This window comes from Pinus tabuliformis, chromosome X (genome assembly GCF_031772625.1).
Source record: "Pinus tabuliformis cultivar Carrire ecotype Pingquan chromosome X, CPIR1, whole genome shotgun sequence".
Lineage (NCBI taxonomy): Eukaryota > Viridiplantae > Streptophyta > Pinopsida > Pinales > Pinaceae > Pinus > Pinus tabuliformis.
This window is the reverse complement of record NC_142308.1, coordinates 249,370,594-249,391,243: the sequence shown is the minus strand read 5'-3', so window position 1 is coordinate 249,391,243 and position 20,650 is coordinate 249,370,594. Positions and strand designations below refer to the sequence as shown.

General features: G+C 38.4%; 1 protein-coding gene across 5 annotated transcripts in view; it reads left to right on the top strand.

Moving 5' to 3' along the window:
- The first annotated feature begins 261 nt into the window (after positions 1 to 261).
- LOC149139312 (proline iminopeptidase-like) overlaps positions 262 to 20,650 on the top strand; it is a 392,388-nt gene continuing 371,999 nt past the window's right edge. For 2 of the 5 annotated variants that reach the window (XM_089446646.1, XM_089446647.1), the window contains exon 1: positions 263 to 466. In XM_089446646.1, coding sequence (XP_089302772.1) covers positions 355 to 466 — 112 coding nt within the window. In that variant the 5' untranslated portion in view covers positions 263 to 354. Of the gene's footprint in view, positions 467 to 20,650 lie in introns of all 5 variants that reach the window. The other 3 variants (XM_089446645.1, XM_089446648.1, XM_089446649.1) reach the window with 2 other exon arrangements.

Here is a 20,650-nt window from a genome sequence, read left to right as displayed (position 1 = left end):
TCTTAATTAATTAATTTTTTTTTAATTAATATTAAACTCCATGTCATTACAATATCTCTTCTCCACTGACTCGACAAATACAAATAAGATTACGACACAATTTTTTACAATGTAAATCCATCTAGCTTAAATGACCTTCCTTTATTATATTATCTTTGTTTCAATGCAAATTAATGCTGCACCTTTTAATATTAACATATTAACATAGACTTTTAATATTAACCTATAGCAACGATTCCATAACATTCCTCGTAAATTCGCAAAGAAATAATTGTGATAATCGTGTTAATTTTATATGTTCTCTTAAATAGAGTTGCGGAGTTCTGGTCGAATATGTGGAGCAAATGCTAGGCAATGGCAACGATTATTCCCGCCCTCTCGATATCTTTCAGCCGCACCTCAAACCCGTGGGGCTGGAACTCGGGGCCACGTCACACACACCTGCTCAATCATGGCCTATCATCAGGTAGGCCTCTAACTTTTATTAACTATGTCAGTATGAATAATTGCTCGGTTTTTGGAGAATCCGAGCTTTAATACGCAGAGCTGATTATTATTCATTTACAATCCTTTTAGATCACAATCAAGGTTGCTAGATTACTATACCACTGTGAATCTATTTGAATATATCCTTTTAGATCACAATCAAGGTTGCTAGATTACTATACCACTGTGAATCTATTTGAATATTCGCTGTATATCTCAAGTTGCCATGGATTTCTGTCTGTCGTAAATTTTTTCAACTTTTAATGCCGGAAAGAGCTAAATGCTCAGCTGTTAAGGATGCGTTTTTTTTACATGATAAAGTTCTGTTAAAGATATATGTTACTGTGATATATACTTGAACTTGATGAAAGATGTGACAGCTAATCCTTGGGTATCCTTTTAATAAATTTATACTCAGTCACAAATTTTAAAAAATTACATGCCTACTGCATACAATCTGAGTACTTAAAGTAATAACAATTTAGCTAGACCCAATCCTCCTGTTTCTTTCCCAGTTCTCCTCTCCGTTCCGATTTGTTATACCACATCAGTACATTACTAATCAATTTTATTTGCATAATATAACCAGGAGGAGAGGGTTTTCACATTTCTTGTTCCTTAAACCCTTTAGCCCACTTTCCTGTTCCATTTCCTTTTCCAGTTTCTGGTAAACTAAAATTAAGTTAGAGTTGTATGAATTTGTACTTTTTTTCCAATCTTATATTTGTGATTGCATGTAGAATATAAGTCTGGCCACGGATGGAACAAGTTCAGAAAAAAGAAATCAACAACTCGTGCCTCAACAGAGAGCTATCCATGCTGACAAAACTAGACTAAACTACGATAGATAATGCCGCTTCTAATTTGCCTTCTGAGAGACACTAAGGTGCCTGCTTATAGAAAACCACAAATTGATAACAAGTGTTCCCTTTCCTATTCTGGTGGCAAATTTTTCACTACAACTGCCTAGCAGATGGTATTTGAAAATGGCATCTTATTGGGAAAGAGTGCTTATATTAACAGATAATACGGTACACAAATAATGTACAACCAAGTACACGACTACCTAATGCCCTTAGGTCCAACTGCTCTTTGACTGCTCTTAATACAAAAGTGCTGTTCACACAAATAGTAAATTTAACTCATTGAGAAGACTCTCCCTAAAAGGAGAAAGGGGAAACACATTACAGCTAAAAACTATTTTGCAACAAAGCTTCCCCCTCACTCTCGTTGGAGGTGATGTGCATGATCATTTTGCTGATGATTCCCTCCTCTCTATTGAGCTTTCTCAAAATCAGTTGATGGAGCACTTCAATGTTTGGATGTTTTATGCACCGCATCTGGAGCAGTGGTTAGTGATCCCAAGTGTTAATTTTAGTTAACAATGGTATGTTCTATGCTTAGCACAATTACTTCAATGTTCCTTTAGCAGCCCAGTGACAATTTCAATTTAGTTTTCCAATAGCAATCAAATGAACCATTAATCACATTGATAGTAAAAGCAGATAGAACATGAAACAAAATGCAGAAGACAAGCCAAGACAAAAGGACATCAGATTTGGCGGATGCCAGGGAAAAACCCCAATGTGGGGAAAACCCTTTGATCAAATCTTCTTATTATTATATCAAATGTTCAGCAGAGAGAGGAGAGAGTACAAACGTAAAATTGACTTCCAAATCACAGTCAAAACAGCCCTATCAATTCTGCAGTCCATGGCAGTCAAACTCAGCCCTAACTAGAAAGTCAAAGATAGTCAATGCAACAGTCAAACTTGCCTCCTTGAGCTCGGTCAACCTTAGTGAAATTCGGCCTTGTTGGTCAAATTTAGTACAAAAAGTCAACAAAACTGCAATAAATGTTGGTCAACTTGAAGTCAACCCTGTGGTCAATGCAGGTCAAAGTCCTCCTTTTGCCTTGGTTTTTGTGACCAAAAATGCGTCTGGCTAAGACAAAATCACCCTGAAAATCAAAGTTGAAGGATGCCTAGAAAGTCAAAGTCAACGCTGGCCAAAATGCAGAAAAGTCTGAAATTTTTGGCACTGTAATTGTCCATAAATTCGTCTTCCTTGTGCCACACGTGTGGGAGAGAGAATGCCCAATGCTTTATGAACCAATGAGAGAAGGAGAGAGAAGAATGTGAGTGTTGATGATGCCAAATGAGGTGAGAGGGCACTTGTATTTATACAAGTCATTGAGGGTGAAGAGTCATGTCCATTGGGCTTTATGAGCCTACATGATGATGTGGCCGACCTGAACAATTTGCACATGTGTGGGCATAAATTCAAAAACACACTTCTGCTTGTCTAAATTGGATGATCTTTACATCAATTTTGGTCCTCTCAAAAAGAGGAATTTAATGCAATCATTATCTCCATCAAATGAGATTTCTCAAGGTGGAATTTGGCCCGAGTTGCCAATTTTAACATTCCCTCTCAACTAGGGAGAATTCCACTTGCCAATTCATCCATCATCATTGATCATCATGCCATCCTGTCGTCATGAACCATCTTTGTATCTCATCTCATCTCTGCTCTGCTGAACACTGATATGAATAATGAAGAAGAATCGATCGAGAGTGAGTCACAAGACCTTACCACTCTCCACTAACAAAAGTCAGTCTTGATCCCAGATCAAGTAGTTGTGGGACACCATGCATCCTAAACATAGAGAGTATGACAGTACACGATGCGTCCATCGGTAGTGCTATGGCCCCTATCTACATTTCCAACCTCATTGGCCAGATCAAAGGTACTTCCCATTAGTCCTAAACTACTTGGGTAGGATGTATGCTGGGGCATCAACAGGAGAAGGTGAACCACTCATCCTGCTCATATGCCATAAGAGAAGGTGAACCACTCATTCGATGCATATTTCAATCGTAGGGGAAGGCGAACCATTCATCCTACACACATGTGTCATCAATTGTAGGGGAAGGTGAACCACTCAGCCTACACACATTTCAACCATCATGGGGTATCACAGGGGAAGGTGAACCACTCACCCTGTACACAATGCACCAATAGGGGAAGGTGAACCACTCACCCTATGGTCACTCATAGCTCCAAGAAGTACCCCAAGCCCCTAGGAGCTCCCAGAGTTCAATGTCTAACTTAAGCGGTACCCTCATGGGAGGGTCTTTCCATGACTCCAAGTCTCTCTCGGAAGGCTAAGAATTTGACCTTCCCTAAGGGCTTTGTGAGGATGTCTGTGACCTACTCATCAGTCCTGATGTGTTGGAGCCTTATTGCTTCTCGTTGTACCATATCCTGGATAAAGTGGTACTTGATATCAATGTGCTTGGAGTGGTCGTGGAACACGGGATTCTCTGAAAGGTGAGTCCTACTCCGGTTGTTGCTGTATATCATGGTGGTATCCAACACAGGCTCAAATAGCTTACTAAAGAACTTCCTCAACCAAATAACTTCAAAACATGCCATACTAGCAACAATGTATTTGGCCTTGGCGGTGCTTAGAGAAATCGATCTTTGCTTCCTGCTCATCCAAGAAATTGAAGCAGACCTCAATGAGAAGCAACATCCAGACGTGCTCTTGCGATCTACCACACTGCCAACCTAGTCAGCATCAGTATATCCATGTAGCCTCAAATCCCTGACAGTGTATCTCAGTCCATAGTTGATTGTGCCATAGTAGTAATCCAATGTATGTGATGAGGCTCAACCTTAAATTGACTCAACGTATTCACAACGAAGCATATATCCAGTCGGGAGTTTACCAAGAACATCAGGGCCCCCATAAGTTGTCGATACTCGGAAGGGTTTGCCAATTTGGGCCCAGCAACACTTCCACATAGTTTCTTGAAGTTGAGTTCCATCGAAGTAGACACAGACTTGCAATCCACCATCCCACATCTCTTGAGAAACTTCACAATGTATTTTCCTTGAGAAAGGAAAATCTCCCCTGCTTTTGCCAGACCTCCAGGCCTAGGAAGTAGTGCATCAGACCTAGGTCCTTCATCTCAGACCCAGAAGCCAACTCCTTCTTGCTTTGATAAATGAGAGGGTCTGCACCTATCAGAAAGAGATCATCTACATAAAGGACCAAAATGAGAAGCATGTCATTTTCAGCGCTTGATGCGGGCTCCTATTTTGAACATATACGATAGTGTTTGCAGCGTCTTCCCATAAGAACTTCGGTAGACCTTGATCATGTAGCATGGCATGGGTGGCTTCCATGATTGTTTGATTATTTCTTTTAGCAACTCCATTTTGCTCAGGAGTGTAAGGAACGATTATCTCCCTATTAATGCCAACCTCTCTACAAAAGTCATTGAATTCATTCGATTCATATTCAGTTCCATTGTCAGTCCTTAATATTTTCATCTTCTTCCCTGCCTGATTTTCCACCAAGGCTTTGAAAGAACGAAACCATTTGAACACTTCATCCTTCTTATTCAAGAAATAGATGCATGTTTTGTGAGAGAAGTCATTCACAAAAATTGCATAGTATAAGTATCCTCCTAATGATGTTACAAGCAAAATACCAGATAGGTCAGAATGGACCAATTGAAAAATATCAGTGGTTTGGCTTTCACTTGAAGGGAATGGTCCCCTTGTAAGTTTCCCAGCTACACAACCCTGACAAACTCCTTCATGATTCATGTTGAACTTGGGCATATGTTAATTTTAGTTAACAATGGTATGTTCTATGCTTAACACAACTATTTCAATGTTCCTTTAGCAGCCCAATGATAACTTCCAAATTAGATTTCCAATAGCAATCACATTAACCATTAATCACATTGACAGTAAAAGTAGATAGAACCTTAAACAATATGTAGAAGACAAGCCAAGATAAGAGAACACCAGATTTGGCAGATGCTAGGGAAAAACCCCAAGATGGGGAAAACCCTTTGATCAAATCTTCTTATTATTATATCAAATGTTCAACACAGAGAGAGTACAAAAGTCGAATTGACTTGCCAAATTCAAAGTCAGAAAAACCTTGTCAAAATCCGCAGTCAAATCAACCCTAACTAGGAAGTCAAAGATCATCAAAGTAGCAATAAGATGTCTTGAAAATTGCTCGGTCTTCCCCAGTCAAACTCAGCCTCATTAGGAGATCAAAGTTAGCATAAAACAGTGACAAAGTCAATAGTCAGACTTTGTCAAACTATTGTCCTGAAATCTGCGGTCAACCTGTAATTTGGTCTGTGGTCAAAGTGCTCATATTACATCGGTTCTTCTGCCAAAAGATGCGGCCTGCCCAAACAAATAATCTCCCAAAAGATCAGAGTCAAACTCTCCTTGGAAGGTCAAAGTCAACGCTGGTCAAACTACAATTTTTTTTGAGATTTTCGGCCCTGCAATTTGGCTTTGAAATTCGTCCTCCTTGATCCACATGTGTGAGAGAGAGAGAATGCCCAATGTTGTACGAACCAATGAGAGAAGGAGAGAGAATGTGTGAGTGATGATGATGCCAAATGAGGAGAAAGGTCACTTGTATTTATATGTTAGGGTCCCACCCTAACCCCCTTATTTATGTAGTAGGATCGAGTCATAGTTGTAGTTAAGTAAAGAGTCAATAAAGCCCATATTAATATTTGTAAGTGGTTAACCCACATTTAATGACGGGACCACAGTTACTTGCAAATGGGCCATGGTATTAGATAGATGGTATTAATAAGAATCATGGTATTGCTCCATGGTATTGCATGTATGAGTCATATATAAAGGATAGAGACTCCCTGCGAGGAGCATCGTGTCTTATTTTGTAATTGAGCTCTGCTCTATTGGAGGTTGCCCCCTCGAAGAGGCAAAGTGAACATTACTTTCTGAATAATAAAATACCTGTTGTTATTTCTCACTGTTCTATGTTCTGGGTATATTTCTGCGCATATTTGGTATTCTTGTATCGTCTTGTAGGTTAAGAGCATAACATTATACAAGTCGTTGAGGGTGAAGTGACACATCCATTGGGCTTTCTGAGTCTACATGATGATGTGGCCGACCTTGACAATTTTCACGTGTGGGCATAAATTCAAAATCACACTTTTGCTTGTCCAAATGAGATGATCTTTATATCAGTTTTGGTCCTCTTGAAAAGACGAATTTAATGCAATCATCATCTTCATCAAATGAGTTGTTCCAAGGTGGAATTTGGCCCTAGTTTCCAATTTTAACACTCCCTCTCAACTAGGGAGAATCCCCCTGCCAATCATCGATCATCATGCCATCCTGTCGTCATGTACCATCTTTGTGTCTCATCTCATCTCTGCTCTGCTGAACACTGATATGAATACTGAAGAAGAATCAATCGAGAACGAGTCACAAGACCTTACCACTCTCCACTGACAAATGTCAATCTTGATCCCAGATCAAGTTGTTGAACACCATGCATCCTAGACATAGGGAGTATGACAGTACAAGATACATCCATCGGTAGTGCTATGGTCCCTATCCATGTTTCCCAACTCATTGGCCAGATGAGATGTACTTCCCATGAGTCTTGGACTACATGGGTAGGGTGTATGCTTGGGCATCAGCAGGAGAAGGTGAACCACTCATCCTGCTCATGTGCCATAGGAAAAGGTGAACCACTCATCCTATGCGTATGTCAATCGTAGGGGAAGGTCAACCACTCACCCTACACATAGTCAACCATCATGGGGTATCAAAGGGGAAGGTGAACCACTCACCCTGTACATAACGTACCAATAGGGGAAGGTGAACCACTCACCCTATGGTCGCTCATAGCTCCAAGAAGTACCCCAAGCCCCGAGGAGCTCCTAGAGTTCAGTGTCCAACTCGAGCGATGTTAGGATATTCCGACACATAGGATATAGTTAAGATCAACTTGGTCTAGTTTAGAGTTAGGTATAGAGTTAGGTAAAGTGTCTTTCTTTACCGTTGTACATATTGTAACTTACAATCCGACGGTCACGATATGTAGTGATCCGACGGTTCACTCTCACCTCGGTATTATCGACACTTGATCCGTGGCTTGACACCCGATTGGTCCATGAGTTCTATTTAAAGCGCATGGAGGGTCATTGTTCGTGTAATCCGTGCATGAGAGAAGCTTATGTAAATTTTCATTCTTTGATTAATAAATTGTCTGTACCCACGTTGGGACAGGCCGTGGACTGTTTCCCTCCTTGCACTCTGAGGGTTTTAACCACGTCAAAAATACTGGTGTATTGATTTGAGATCTGGTTGTGAGCGGTGTCCTTTTGGTATTCTTTCTGAGGAACTTACCCTGTAAATTCCTACAAGCGAGACTCTCCAGATTTTCCAAGCAGCGGAAGATGTACTTGGCGCAGAAACTAAGATCTGCTCAGATGCAGAAGGGAGAGTGTGTGGATCCATTCCTCATGAAACTAAAGGAAACCCATGATGAGTTGTCTGCTGTGGGGCATACACCTCAGGATTCAGAGTTAGTTAGATTGACCCTCAATTCTGTCTCAGATGAGTGGCAAGTCTTTGTCTAGAGTATCTTGGGCAGAGCAGCATTGCCGAATTGGGATGAGATGTGGGCAACTCTAAAACAAGAGGAGTTGAGGAGAGACTTAGTCAAGGTCAAACTTGATGGAAGCAGTAACAAGAGTGGGTTGAAGCCTAAGGAGGAGGAGGATAATGTAGCCTTTGCATCAAAGGGACAATAGGAGTAGCAGAGACATAAGAAGGACATCTCGAAGATCAAGTGTTTCAAGTGTGGTGAGATGGGTCACTACGCTACTCAGTGTCCTCTCAAGAAGAAGGACAAGGATGAGAAACACGATCTAAAGGCTGCGCCCGCAAAGATCGAAGAGGAGGAGTTCGCCATGACATCCGAGATATCTCTAGGAGGGAGGTGGGTTGATTTGGAGCTGTAGTTCGAAAGAGCTACAAATGGGCAAGATCCTTGAGGAGTCCACCTCTACGATCATTTCCTTGCTATGGGAGCCCAGATTAGTAGTAGCAGGATGGACTAGTGTCGGATGGTGCCGAGGAGTGTTGGAGAGACAGTTGCACTGGCTAGCAGCACCAAAGTCTGAGTAGCGCAGAGCAGAGTTGGCATTAGTGCAGATGGCACAGAGCAGAGGTCAACAACAATGCAGTGGATTCAGAGGGTCATTGCAGAGACTAGTAGCAGTTAGGCTTCAACATTCATGTGGTATCATACTGAACACAGTTAGTTCAGTAATTTTGGATGTTTTTCAGTTGCTTCTCTCAGCAACTAAGTTGTAGTACACATGCAGTGTTAGCAGTTGCAGTGCCAGCAACATAGTAGATGCAACATTTGAGAGGGAGCTATAGTACAGATGTAGGATTGGTAGTGGCAGTGTAAAAGGCAGCAGTATAGTTGCAGCAGCAACGTAGTAGTTGGTGGATAGCATGTTAGACATCAACAACGCAAAGGACGATGCTTCAGAGTCAGAACAGTATGCAACAACAGTATATTGCTAGAGCACATTCCTCGCTAAGAGGGAGTGTTGATTTCGGGTAGCATCGGATGTGCTCTAGGCCTCAAATTTTGCAGGGAGGCTTGGGCACATGTATTCCAAAGAACCCAGAAAACATTTTGGGAAATTCCATCTAGAAACGATTTTATTAAAATAATTAATATTTTTAATGGAGTTCTTAAGTCTAAACTTAGGAAAATTAAAATATTAATGGGTATTAATATAATTGTGGGTGTAACTTCTAGAAGAAGACGAAGATCAAGCCAAAACGATCTGAGCCTTTGATTAGGAGTTAATCTAGGCCATTGGTTGTCCAACAGAAAGATATAAGAAGGGGCTTGAGGGTCATTTGGAAAACACACCGAGGGATCAAGAGATCAAATTTCTAAAGTGAGAAGTTCTCAGGAGGAAATTTTGATCGAGTAGATTTCTTGCAGTTGAGGGGCAGGGATAATTGGGTTGGAGTATCTTCTTTGGAACCCTGAATACTCAGTAGAGAGGCAAAGAAGCACCAGTAGAGGCAACGTAGACCTAGGAAGGATTGACGTTGGGCTAGGAGGGCCCAAGCAGGGCTTGATGCAGAGCTAGAAGGGCCAGCACAGAGGTAGAGTTGTCTTCCATCAGAGGTTCGAAATTTGTCGGGGAGTTGCTAGATCAGCCGGGAGGGTTGACGTTAGAGCTCTAGGAGGCAAGGAGACCTAGCGTAGAGCTGACGCAAAGCCTCAGAGAGCTCCATGCAGGCCCACACAGTTATTGCAAAGGGGCGACGCAGTTGTAGCCGGGGACATTCAGTTCAACGGCCAGATCAGCCGGGATTTGCTGGGTAGAGTGAGGTAATCTCACAATTCTTCTCTGCTAGTTGTATTTCCTTGTAACTGGATAGCCGGGAGGGCATCCAGAGTTGTATTAAGAAGCTACTGCTTAATAATATAAAACCCTCAAGGCTGCTACATCGGGTTTCCTGCATTGGGTTTTTCTGGGGACATTTGTCCAAAAATAACGGTGTCTATTGTGTTGTATTTTCTTTCTTGCTCAGTATCTTGTTTCCACTTATAATTTAATAAAGTGAAGGCTATAATGTATGTATTACGATATGTGTCATAGGAAACTGCAAACAATTTGTTTAAAAGAATTTAACAAATAGGAGTAATATCATTAGTTGCTGCAGTAGGGGTTCCTTTTGAGGAATTTTTACAAAAAGGGGTACCTCGTAGGATATAGCGAGACCTTGAAGGCATACACAATCTACATTCCTAGGAGCAGGAAGATTGTAGTAAGACGAGATGCAAAGTTCATGGAGGATAGAGCTTTCAGGAAATCTCGAGAGATACCATCAGAAGATCAGTCAGTAGATGTCCGATTAGTCCAACAATAGCATGGGCAACAAGGAGGACAAGCAGGAGGATAGACACCAGGATCGAGCACAGTGACCAACACCAGTATTTCCTCAGAAGTAGGAAATCCAGGCAGTTCTCAGTAGATGGAACAATAGGAATAGGAGGGAGATTTGATTGAGTCTCCCACCACTAGTGGTAGAACCAGCAGGGAAGTACAATAGACGCTGAAGGACACAAAGGAGTTTGTTGGAGCTCCTAGAACCAAGAAGAGGCAACGTAGACAGCCTGGCAGATACCAAGCCTTGGTAGCACAGGTTGAAGAACCCTCTAGCTTTCAGGAAGCTGTACAACACCAAGTTTGGATGGATGCCATGGTAGAAGAGTATAGTTCTATCATGACAAATGATGTTTGGGAAGTGGTACCTAGACCAGAGGATAGATCAGTTGTAGGATCAAGGTGGATGTACAAGATCAAGTATGCTGCAGATGGTAGTATATGTTGATTTGGGGTAGCATCGGATGTGCTCTAGGCCTCAAATTTTGCAGGGAGGCTTGGGCACATGTATTCCAAAGAACCTAGAAAGCGTTTTGGGAAATTCCACCCAGAGACGATTTTATTAAAATAATTAATATTTTTTAATGGGTCCTGTTGACCACTACGTGTCAACTACCCATAGCAATACACCCCCTTTTCTTCGCAAAAGGGATAGCGCTTGATCGACATGTCCGTGCCATTCGACAGTCATCATCGACTTGATCATATTTTGTTGTAAACCCAGTCTGCATGTGTGAATTGTAAATAATCTTAGCAGATATGAGTCATGTATGTAAATTGCCTAGGTGGACCTAATTTCCTAGTGATAATCTACGTTCCGGAAGGTTTTTTGTTTCACCGATCTATGATCGGCAGAGTTTTCCTTCAGCCTAACCCCAAAGCCGGAATGGATTTTGTCATTAGAATCTTAGGAGAATCCTAGTGTGTTAATCTGCTAGATTATAGTTGTGTCGCAAAACTGGGTGGTTTATGAGGGTCTATGTCAAATGGGTTCTCCCCCTTGAGATGTAAAGTTGTAAAAGTCATGATGTAAAGTGTCTTGAGGGTTAGAAAATGTTTTAATCCCCCCATAAGTCCTAAGTCCTAGGTCCTAGGTGATTTTTCCAAAGGCTAAGTTCGAGGATCCATTTAAAAAAATAAATTAAAAATTAAAAAATTAAAAATAATAATAATAATAATAATAACTGAAATAAAAATTTAAAAAAAAATAAAAAATAATAAAATTTATAAAATAAATAAAATAAATAAATAAAAAATTTAAATAAAAATAATAAAATAAAGTAAAAACCTAAAAATAATAAAATAATAATATTTTTGAGTAAATGCAGAATTTCAATTTTTAATTCATTAAAAAATTCGACGGATGAGATTAAGAGATGTCTTGATCCTCATCGACGGTCGAGATCATTTTGACATGGATCACTCGAACTAGCTGTTGGGAATTTTTCCTTTAAATAGGGTGCTAGGGGTCATTTGAGATCAGATTAGATCTGAGAGTCTGGTGCTAAAGAAAGCTCTCTTGTAGTCATTTTTGTGCAATAAAGAAGACTTTGGGGTTAAAAAGCTTGCTGGTGTTACTCTTCTGAAAATGCTGTAAGATTGTTCTATTTTTTCTGCATAATTTTATTTTTAGCCATTGATGATAGCTTAATGAAGATTGATCTAGGCACAGGTATCTTGTCTGATCTTTGGGGTTTGAATGATAGTTTAGATTCTGAAATATAGTGGCAGGTATCTCCATTTGATCGGGGTTTCACTATTGTTTTCTCCCTCTATGTTAATGGCTGATTTTAAGCTGTGCAAGAAATCCTTTTTTTAGATTACCGGGCGTTAGGGGAAGTTCTCGGCTGAACCAGCCAACTCCCGGTTTGTGTTTTTTGAAAGAGCCCAGCCAATTCTTGATCCCGGGCTTATCATTCGAAATATTTTTATGAATGCATGCAGGGTTTTCTGAAACATCTTACATTAAAATTAAATTCTGATAATATTACTGCTGATTATTGATAAATCTGGCTGTTTAAGAGTCAAAAGTTGTAAATACTGATCTAGGGTTTTGATTTTGTTTATGCACATATTATTTTTGGTTTTTGTTTGTTTGTTTGTTTGTTTGTTTGTTCAGGTTGCAGGGTTTCTGAAGCATCCGAGGGTTTATCAGTGCTGTTTGTTGTTCAGGGTTTTCAAATTTTATCTGAAAATGAATCTGCAGGGATTTCATCTCCAGCCATCAATCTATCTCCACGTTGCTGCCCACTCAGCAATCTGTCCACTTTGCATTATATCTCACGCAGTCATATCCATCACAGCTTCTCCGTCGTGCAGGTTTTCGTTTCCTTCTCCACCCCAAACAACAATCACCTCCACGCTGAAAATCACTCACGCTACCTGTCTACGTGTTTCCCACCTCCACTCCTGCCCCACTTCTTTCGAAATCACTTTCCCCGCGTCCAATCTGCAGCATATTCACGCAAATCTGTCACGCCGCTGCTGTTTCGACCTCCCATCGATCAGCCCCTTTGAGCTTTGCTGCCATTGCCAAGCACCTCTATCTGCAAAACGCATATTTCCCCGCCATTATCCATCCCTCACGCAATCACCTGTGTGTTTGATTCATCACGCTGCCGTCGAAACTCGTCCAGGCCTGTGGGTTTGAAGATCAGCGTAGCAATTTGTTTTTTTTGGGAAAGATCTTTCAGGTCATGCGCAGTTTATTTCTCTGTGTCTCTTTTCTTCCTGCGTGGTAAAATCCTTTGCAGCCACCGCCCTGCAAGACACTTGTAAGCGTAGGCAGAAAATTCGATTTTTGGTTTTTAAAATGGCATAAAGTTTAACGTGGGCAACATTTCAAGTTTTCTTCTGGGCGTTGGTAAAATTATTCATTGCCTGCGTGCTTCCAACAACATCGTCCCTTTTCCACGCGCTACTCCAGTTGCTGAAGAACTCCACGCACCTATAAAAGCACTGTAAGAAGTCACGTCTTTTTTTTTTTACAGGCCAGGTAGCTGTTATAGCACGGGCCAGGTAACGAAGTCTCTTCTCTGCCTGCGTGTTAAGAAAATCGTATTTGGTTTCAACGTGAATGCCAGTTCAAAAAAAATTAGATTTTGGTTGTATTTGAATTAGATTATAGTTTAGAAGTTTAGCACGTCATTTTATGTTTTAGCGTAAGTCTGTTTGTTTGCTCTGATTGAGGTATAAAAAAAAAAAAAAAAAAAATTAAATCAAAAAATTCGTTTTTATTTTATTTTTTGAGGTCGATTTTTTTGACTATAGACTTAAGTTTTTTCATTTAGGCTTTGTTTTGTTACATTAGATTAATTTTGATTTAGTCTTAAATTTATTTAAATATAAAAAAAAATAAAAAATTTTGTTAGATGTTAGTTTTTGTTTTAAATTAAATATTATTTCTTTGTTTCATTTTGAGCTTAAAAAAAAATTAAAATTTATAAAAATTATAAAAATAAAAAATCATAAAAGATATGAAATATAAAAAGACTTAAAAAGTTCCTTTTTATTAGACTTTAGATTTAGATTAGATTTTAATTTCAAGTTTTGTTTTAGTTTTAGTTTAGATTTTATTTTTTAAGTTTTGTTTTAAAAAAAAATATAACAATAAAACAAATTCATAAAAATTATAAATCTTTAAAAAAAGCATAAGGAAATTGTTTTCTTATAGTTTAGATTTAATATCATTTAGATTTTTTGATTTAAAGGTTTCATTTGGTTCTAAGTTTTGAAAAATACAAAAAATTTGAAAATATTTTGCCAGTTTCAGTCTTGGCTCGGGAATTTCTTAGGTTTCATCTTTTATGCGGAGGCTAAAATTTTGATGTATATGATTAAATGTTCATCTGAAGATTAACTGCATGAATGTGATCTCTGGTTAGGATTCTTTCGTGGTTGATTAAAGCATCTTTCGAAATTATAATTGCTGGAGCATCATTAAAGCATTGTGAATTTACTGGATATCTTGCATTGCTCAGGTTATTTGATGATAAATGTTTGTTCATGTTTCTGCAACATTTAATTATTCAGTCATCAACTACAAGGCACTGGTCTATTAATCTGATAAAATCTATTTAGTGCTGGTTTCCTTTCGTGTCTCCCAAACCAACTGATTCGCAGTTGGTCATCCATTTTCCTATAGGGTCTACCCCCCTTAGCCGCGGGAGACAGGCTTAAACGGAGAGATCGGGGATCAGGGTGACAGCCCCCGGTCTGAGGGTTGTCGTGACAATCTGTGCGACGACATTTTTTGGCGCCGTTGCCGGGGAATACTTTATTCTTGGTGTTTCAATGAATTTTTATCATTTATCGTTCATCTTTCTATCATTCGTTTGAGCCGGCAGCGCCAACATTTTTTGGCGCCGTTGCCGGAGACAGAGTTTTTCTGTCCCTCGCGTTTCAACGACATTCATCTTCTCATTTCTCATCATTCTTTCATCTTTCTCATCTCTCATTTGAGCTGGCAGATTCAACATTTTTGGTTATCATTTGGATCTTTTATCGCCTTATCTTTCGTCATATCAGCAGCTTCTCTTCGGTTTGTTTCTTGTTTGGGTGGCGACTCCATTTTCTTATTTTTCCCAGACAAGAAGCCTTCCTCATATCTGCTTGTTGGTTTCTTTTGGATCTTAGAATTAGATTCATTGTTCAAGTGGCGACTCCACTTCTTTCATTTATTAATTTTCTTGAGCAGAGATCTCTTTCTATCATCCATTTGATCCCTTATTATTCATCATGGATTATTCGTTTAAACCATGTCATTTTACTGGTGTTCGCCATGATATTCCGGAGGTGGCCATTTCTAAATTACCTGTGTTCTCGGGTGGTGATTCAGTCGCTGTTAAAAAGCATCTAGGCTGGTTTACTCGTATAATGATCATGTATTGTAGATCTCCTCAGTATAATCATGAAGATGTCAAAATGCGTCTATTTGTCCTTTCTTTAGAAGATGATGCTTTGAATTGGTTTAATAGTTGTCCTGAAGATTCCTTCACTTCTTTACAAGACATTGTCGATGCTTTTAAAGATAGATATGGTGATCCAGATAGCTCGCCTTGTGCCCCTAAAATTGTGCAACAGAATGAAAGTAATCTTATAAAAGGTTCAACTGTCGATGAAAGATTTCAAGACAATGCTTCATATTAGAATTTGCCATCCACTTGTACCATTGCAGATCATAGTGGAAAAGTAGGAACAAATTGTAAAAACAGTGTTGACAATGAAAAGGAAGATCATAAGCAAATTATACAAGAACTGATGCTGCTGGTAAAAAATATGGAGATCAATCAAACTAATTACGCCAATGATGTGAGAATTTTATGCACCCACTTGGAAAAGCGTAATAGGGAGATAGAGATCATGCAAAATCAGCATACTAAGGAAATTGAGGCCATGAAGACTAATCATGACACAAAAATTAGTCTTATGCAAAGCAAGTTATCAGGCTTAGAGGAAAATATGACGACCATGCAAGCAAATCATAAGGAAGAGATAAACTCTATGCAGCATTGCTTAATGACCATAAAGGAAAAAGACAAGTAATAAAAGATATGGAAGCTAATCAGATATGTCTTCAGAAAAAGTTATTGACCATGAAGGAAGATCATACCAGGGAAATCAGTGCTATGAAAGTTGAACACTCTAACCAGATAAATGCCATTACAATACAGGTACATAAATTTTAACAGCGGATTAAGGATGAGAGAAACCAAGAAACATCAATAGATCAGGAGCCTTCTCATTTACTGCAACAAGCTCCATCTTACTATGAGGAGGTCATTGGTTCGATTGAAAGGTGGTTAATTGAAGGTGATCCAGATAAAATTAAAAACGATAAAGATCAGATGCAAGATGAAGAAAGACATGTCACGCATATCTTACATACTTCATCTAAGAGCTTTGAAACAAAAAGTTCCACGTCATCAATAATACAGCCTACCAGGAAGAAAAAGCGCAAGAGGAAGAAAATGAGAAGAAGATTTGATGCATCAGACGGCCGCGAGCAGCTTGATTTTCGGATAGGAAAAAGTCCTACCATATGTAGAATTGGACATGGCACATCCGACAAGCAGCCGACAGATTTGCCTGAAAGCAGGCAAATGCTCAGTATACACTTTATTGAACACATCTGATGCCATGGGGCATCCCCTGTATTTCTAACCTTACTCCTTGTTTTTTCAGCATTTTCATTTCTGTTTTAGGATTAGATTTACTTTTCATGTTACTAGATAGTTAATAAATGAAGAGCTTATATCTTTCCTGTGCTTAACGTTATATGATGATTTTTGGATGGACGCTACTTATATTTTGTTGTGTGTTGCATGGATGCAGATTCTGGATTCTCACATTCCTATAGTGCAGCAACGTGTCCCCAAGTAGAGCCAGATGTTGACCACTACGTGTCAACTACCCATAGCAGTACACCCCCTTTTCTTCGCAAAAGGGATAGCGCTTGATCGACATGTCCGTGCCATTCGACAGTCATCATTGACTTGATCATATTTTGTTGTAAACCCAGTCTGCATGTGTGAATTGTAAATAATCTTAGCAGATATGAGTCATGTATGTAAATTGCCTAGGTGGACCTAATTTCCTAGTGATAATCTACGTTCCGGAAGGTTTTTTGTTTCACCGATCTATGATCGGCAGAGTTTTCCTTCAGCCTAACCCCAAAGCCGGAATGGATTTTGTCATTAGAATCTTAGGAGAATCCTAGTGTGTTAATATGCTAGATTATAGTTGTGTCGTAGAACTGGGTGGTTTATGAGGGTCTATGTCAAATGGGTTCTCCCCCTTGAGATGTAAAGTTGTAAAAGTCATGATGTAAAGTGTCTTGAGGGTTAGAAAATGTTTTAATCCCCTCATAAGTCCCAAGTCCTAGGTCCTAGGTGATTTTTCCAAAGGCTAAGTTCGAGGATCCATTTAAAAAAATAAATTAAAAAAAAATAAAAAATAATAATAATAATAACTGAAAAAAAAATAAAAAAAAAAAAAAAAAAATTTATAAAATAAATTAAAAAATAAATAAAAAATTTAAATAAAAATAATAAAATAATAAAATAAAGTAAAAACCTAAAAATAATAAAATAATAATATTTTCGAGTAAATGCAGAATTTCAATTTTTAATTCATTAAAAAATTCGACGGATGAGATTAAGAGATGTCTTGATCCTCATCGACATTCGAGATCATTTTGACATGGATCACTCGAACTAGCTGTTGGGAATTTTTCCTTTAAATAGGGTGCTAGGGGTCATTTGAGATCAGATTAGATCTGAGAGTCTGGTGCTAAAGAAAGCTCTCTTGTAGTCATTTTTGTGCAATAAAGAAGACTTTGGGGTTAAAAAACTTGCTGGTGTTACTTTTCTGAAAATGCTGTAAGATTGTTCTATTTTTTCTGCATACTTTTATTTTCAGCCATTGATGATAACTTAATGAAGATTGATCTAGGCACAGGTATCTTGTCTGATCTTTGGGGTTTGAATGATAGTTTAGATTCTGAAATATAGTGGTAGGTATCTCCATTTGATCGGGGTTTCACTATTGTTTTCTCCCTCTATGTTAATGGTTGATTTTAAGTTGTGCAGGAAATCCTTTTTTCAGATTACCGGGCGTTAGGGGAAGTTCTCGGCTAAACCAGCCAACTCCCGGGTTGTGTTTTCTGAAAGAGCCCAGCCAGTTCTTGATCCCGGGCTTATCATTCGAAATATTTTTATGAATGCATGCAGGGTTTTCTGAAGCATCTTACATTAAAATTAAATTCTGATAATATTACTGCTGATTATTGATAAATCTGGCTGTTTAAGAGTCAAAAGTTGTAAATACTGATCTAGGGTTTTGATTTTGTTTATGCACATATTATTATTATTATTATTATTATTATATATATATATTTTATTTTATTTTTTATTTTATTATTATTATTATTATTATTTTTTTTTATTTTTATTATTTTTTTTTTTTTTTTTCTTCAGGTTGCAGGGTTTCTGAAGCATCCGAGGGTTTATCAGTGCTGTCTGTTGTTCAGGGTTTTCAAATTTTATCTTAAAAGGAATCTGCAGGGATTTCATCTCCAGCCATCAATCCATCTCCACGTTGCTACCCACTCAGCAATCTGTCCACTTTGCATTATATCTCACGCAGCCATATCCATCATAGCTTCTCCATCGTGCAGGTTTTCGTTTCCTTCTCCACCCCAAATAGCAATCACCTCCACGCTGAAAATCACTCACGCTACCTGTCTGCGTGTTTCCCACCTCCACTCCTGCCCCATTTCTTTCGAAATCACTTTCCCTGCGTCCAATCTGCAGCATATTCACGCAAATCTATCACGCAGCCGCTGTTTCGACCTCCCATTGATCAGCCCCTTTGAGCTTTGCTGCCATTGCCAAGCACCTCTATCTGCAAAACACATCTTTCCCCGCCATTCTCCATCCCTCACACAATCACCTGTGTGTTTGATTCATCACGCTGCCGTTGAAACTCGTCCAGGCCTGCGGGTTTGAAGATCAGCGTAGCAATTTGTTTTTTTTGGGAAAGATCTTTCAGGTCTTGCGCAGTTTATTTCTCTGCGTCTCTTTTCTTCCTGCGTGGTAAAATCCTTTGCAGCCGCCGCCCTGCAAGACACTCATAAGCGTAGGCAGAAAATTCGATTTTTGGTTTTTAAAATGGCATAAAGTTTAACGTGGGCAGCGTTTCAAGTTTTATTCTGGGCGTTGGTAAAATTATTCATTGCCTGCGTGCTTCCAACAACATCGTCCCTTATCCACGCGCTGCTCCAGTTGCTGAAGAACTCCACGCACCTGCAAAAGCACTGTAAGAAGTCACATCTTTTTTTTTTACAGGCCAGGTAGCTGTTATAGCACGGGCCAGGTAACAAAGTCTCTTCTCTGCCTGCGTGTTAAGAAAATCGTATTTGGTTTCAACGTGAATGCCAGTTAAAAAAAAATTAGATTTTGGTTGTATTTGAATTAGATTATAGTTTAGAAGTTTAGCACGTCATTTTATGTTTTAGCGTAAGTCTGTTTGTTTGATCTGATTGAGGTATATATAAAAAAAAAATTTAAATCAAAAAATCTGTTTTATTTTTTTATTTTTTGAGGTCGATTTTTTTGACTATAGACTTAAGTTTTTTCATTTAGGCTTTGTTTTGTTACATTAGATTAATTTTGATTTAGTCTTAAATTTATTTAAGTATAAAAAAAATAAAATTTTTTGTTAGATGTTAGTTTTTGTTTTAAATTAAATATTATTTCTTTGTTTCATTTTGAGCTTAAAAAAAAAAATTCAAAATTTATAAAAATTATAAAAATATAAAATATAAAAAGACTTAAAAAGTTCCTTTTTTATTAGACTTTAGATTTAGATTAGATTTTAATTTCAAGTTTTGTTTTAGTTTTAATTTAGATTTTATTTTTTAAGTTTTGTTTAAAAAAAAAAATATAACAATAAAAAAAATTCATAAAAATTATAAATCTTTAAAAAGGGCATAAGGAAATTGTTTTCTTATAGTTTAGATTTAATATCATTTAGATTTTTTGATTTAAAGGTTTCATTTAGTTCTAAGTTTTGAAAAATACAAAAAATTTGAAAATATTTTCCCAGTTTCAGTCTTGGCTCGGGAATTTCTTAGGTTTCATCTTTTATGCGGAGGCTAAAATTTTGATGTATATGATTAAATGTTCATCTGAAGATTAACTGCATGAATGGGATCTCTGGTTAGGATTCTTTCGTGGTTGATTAAAGCATCTTTCGAAATTTTAATCGCTGGAGCATCATTAAGGCATTGTGAATTTACTGGATATCTTGCATTGCTCAGGTTATTTGATGATAAATGTTTGTTCATGTTTCTGCAACATTTAATTATTCAGTCATCAACTACAAGGCACTGGTCTATTAATCTGATAAAATCTATTTAGTGCTGGTTTCCTTTCGTGTCTCCCAAACCAACTAATTCACAGTTGGTCATCCATTTTCCTATAGGGTCTACCCCTCTTAGCCGTGGGAGACAGGCTTAAACGGAGAGATCGGGGATCAGGGTGACAGCCCCCAGTTTGAGTGTTGTCGTGACAATCTGTGCGACAACAGGTCCCTAAGTCTAAACTTAGGAAATTAAAAATATTAATGGATATTAATCTAATTGTGGATGTAACTTCTAGAAGAAGACGAGGATCAAGTTAAAATGATCTTAGCCATTGATCAGCTTTTAATCTGGGCCGTTGACTGTTGACGAGAAGATTATTTAAGGAAGCTTGAGGGTCATTTGGAAAACACATTGAGAGATCAAGAGATTGAATTTTTGATGTGAGAAGTTCTTAAGAGGAAGTTTTGATTGAAGAGATTTCTTGCAGTTGAGGGGCAGGGATAGC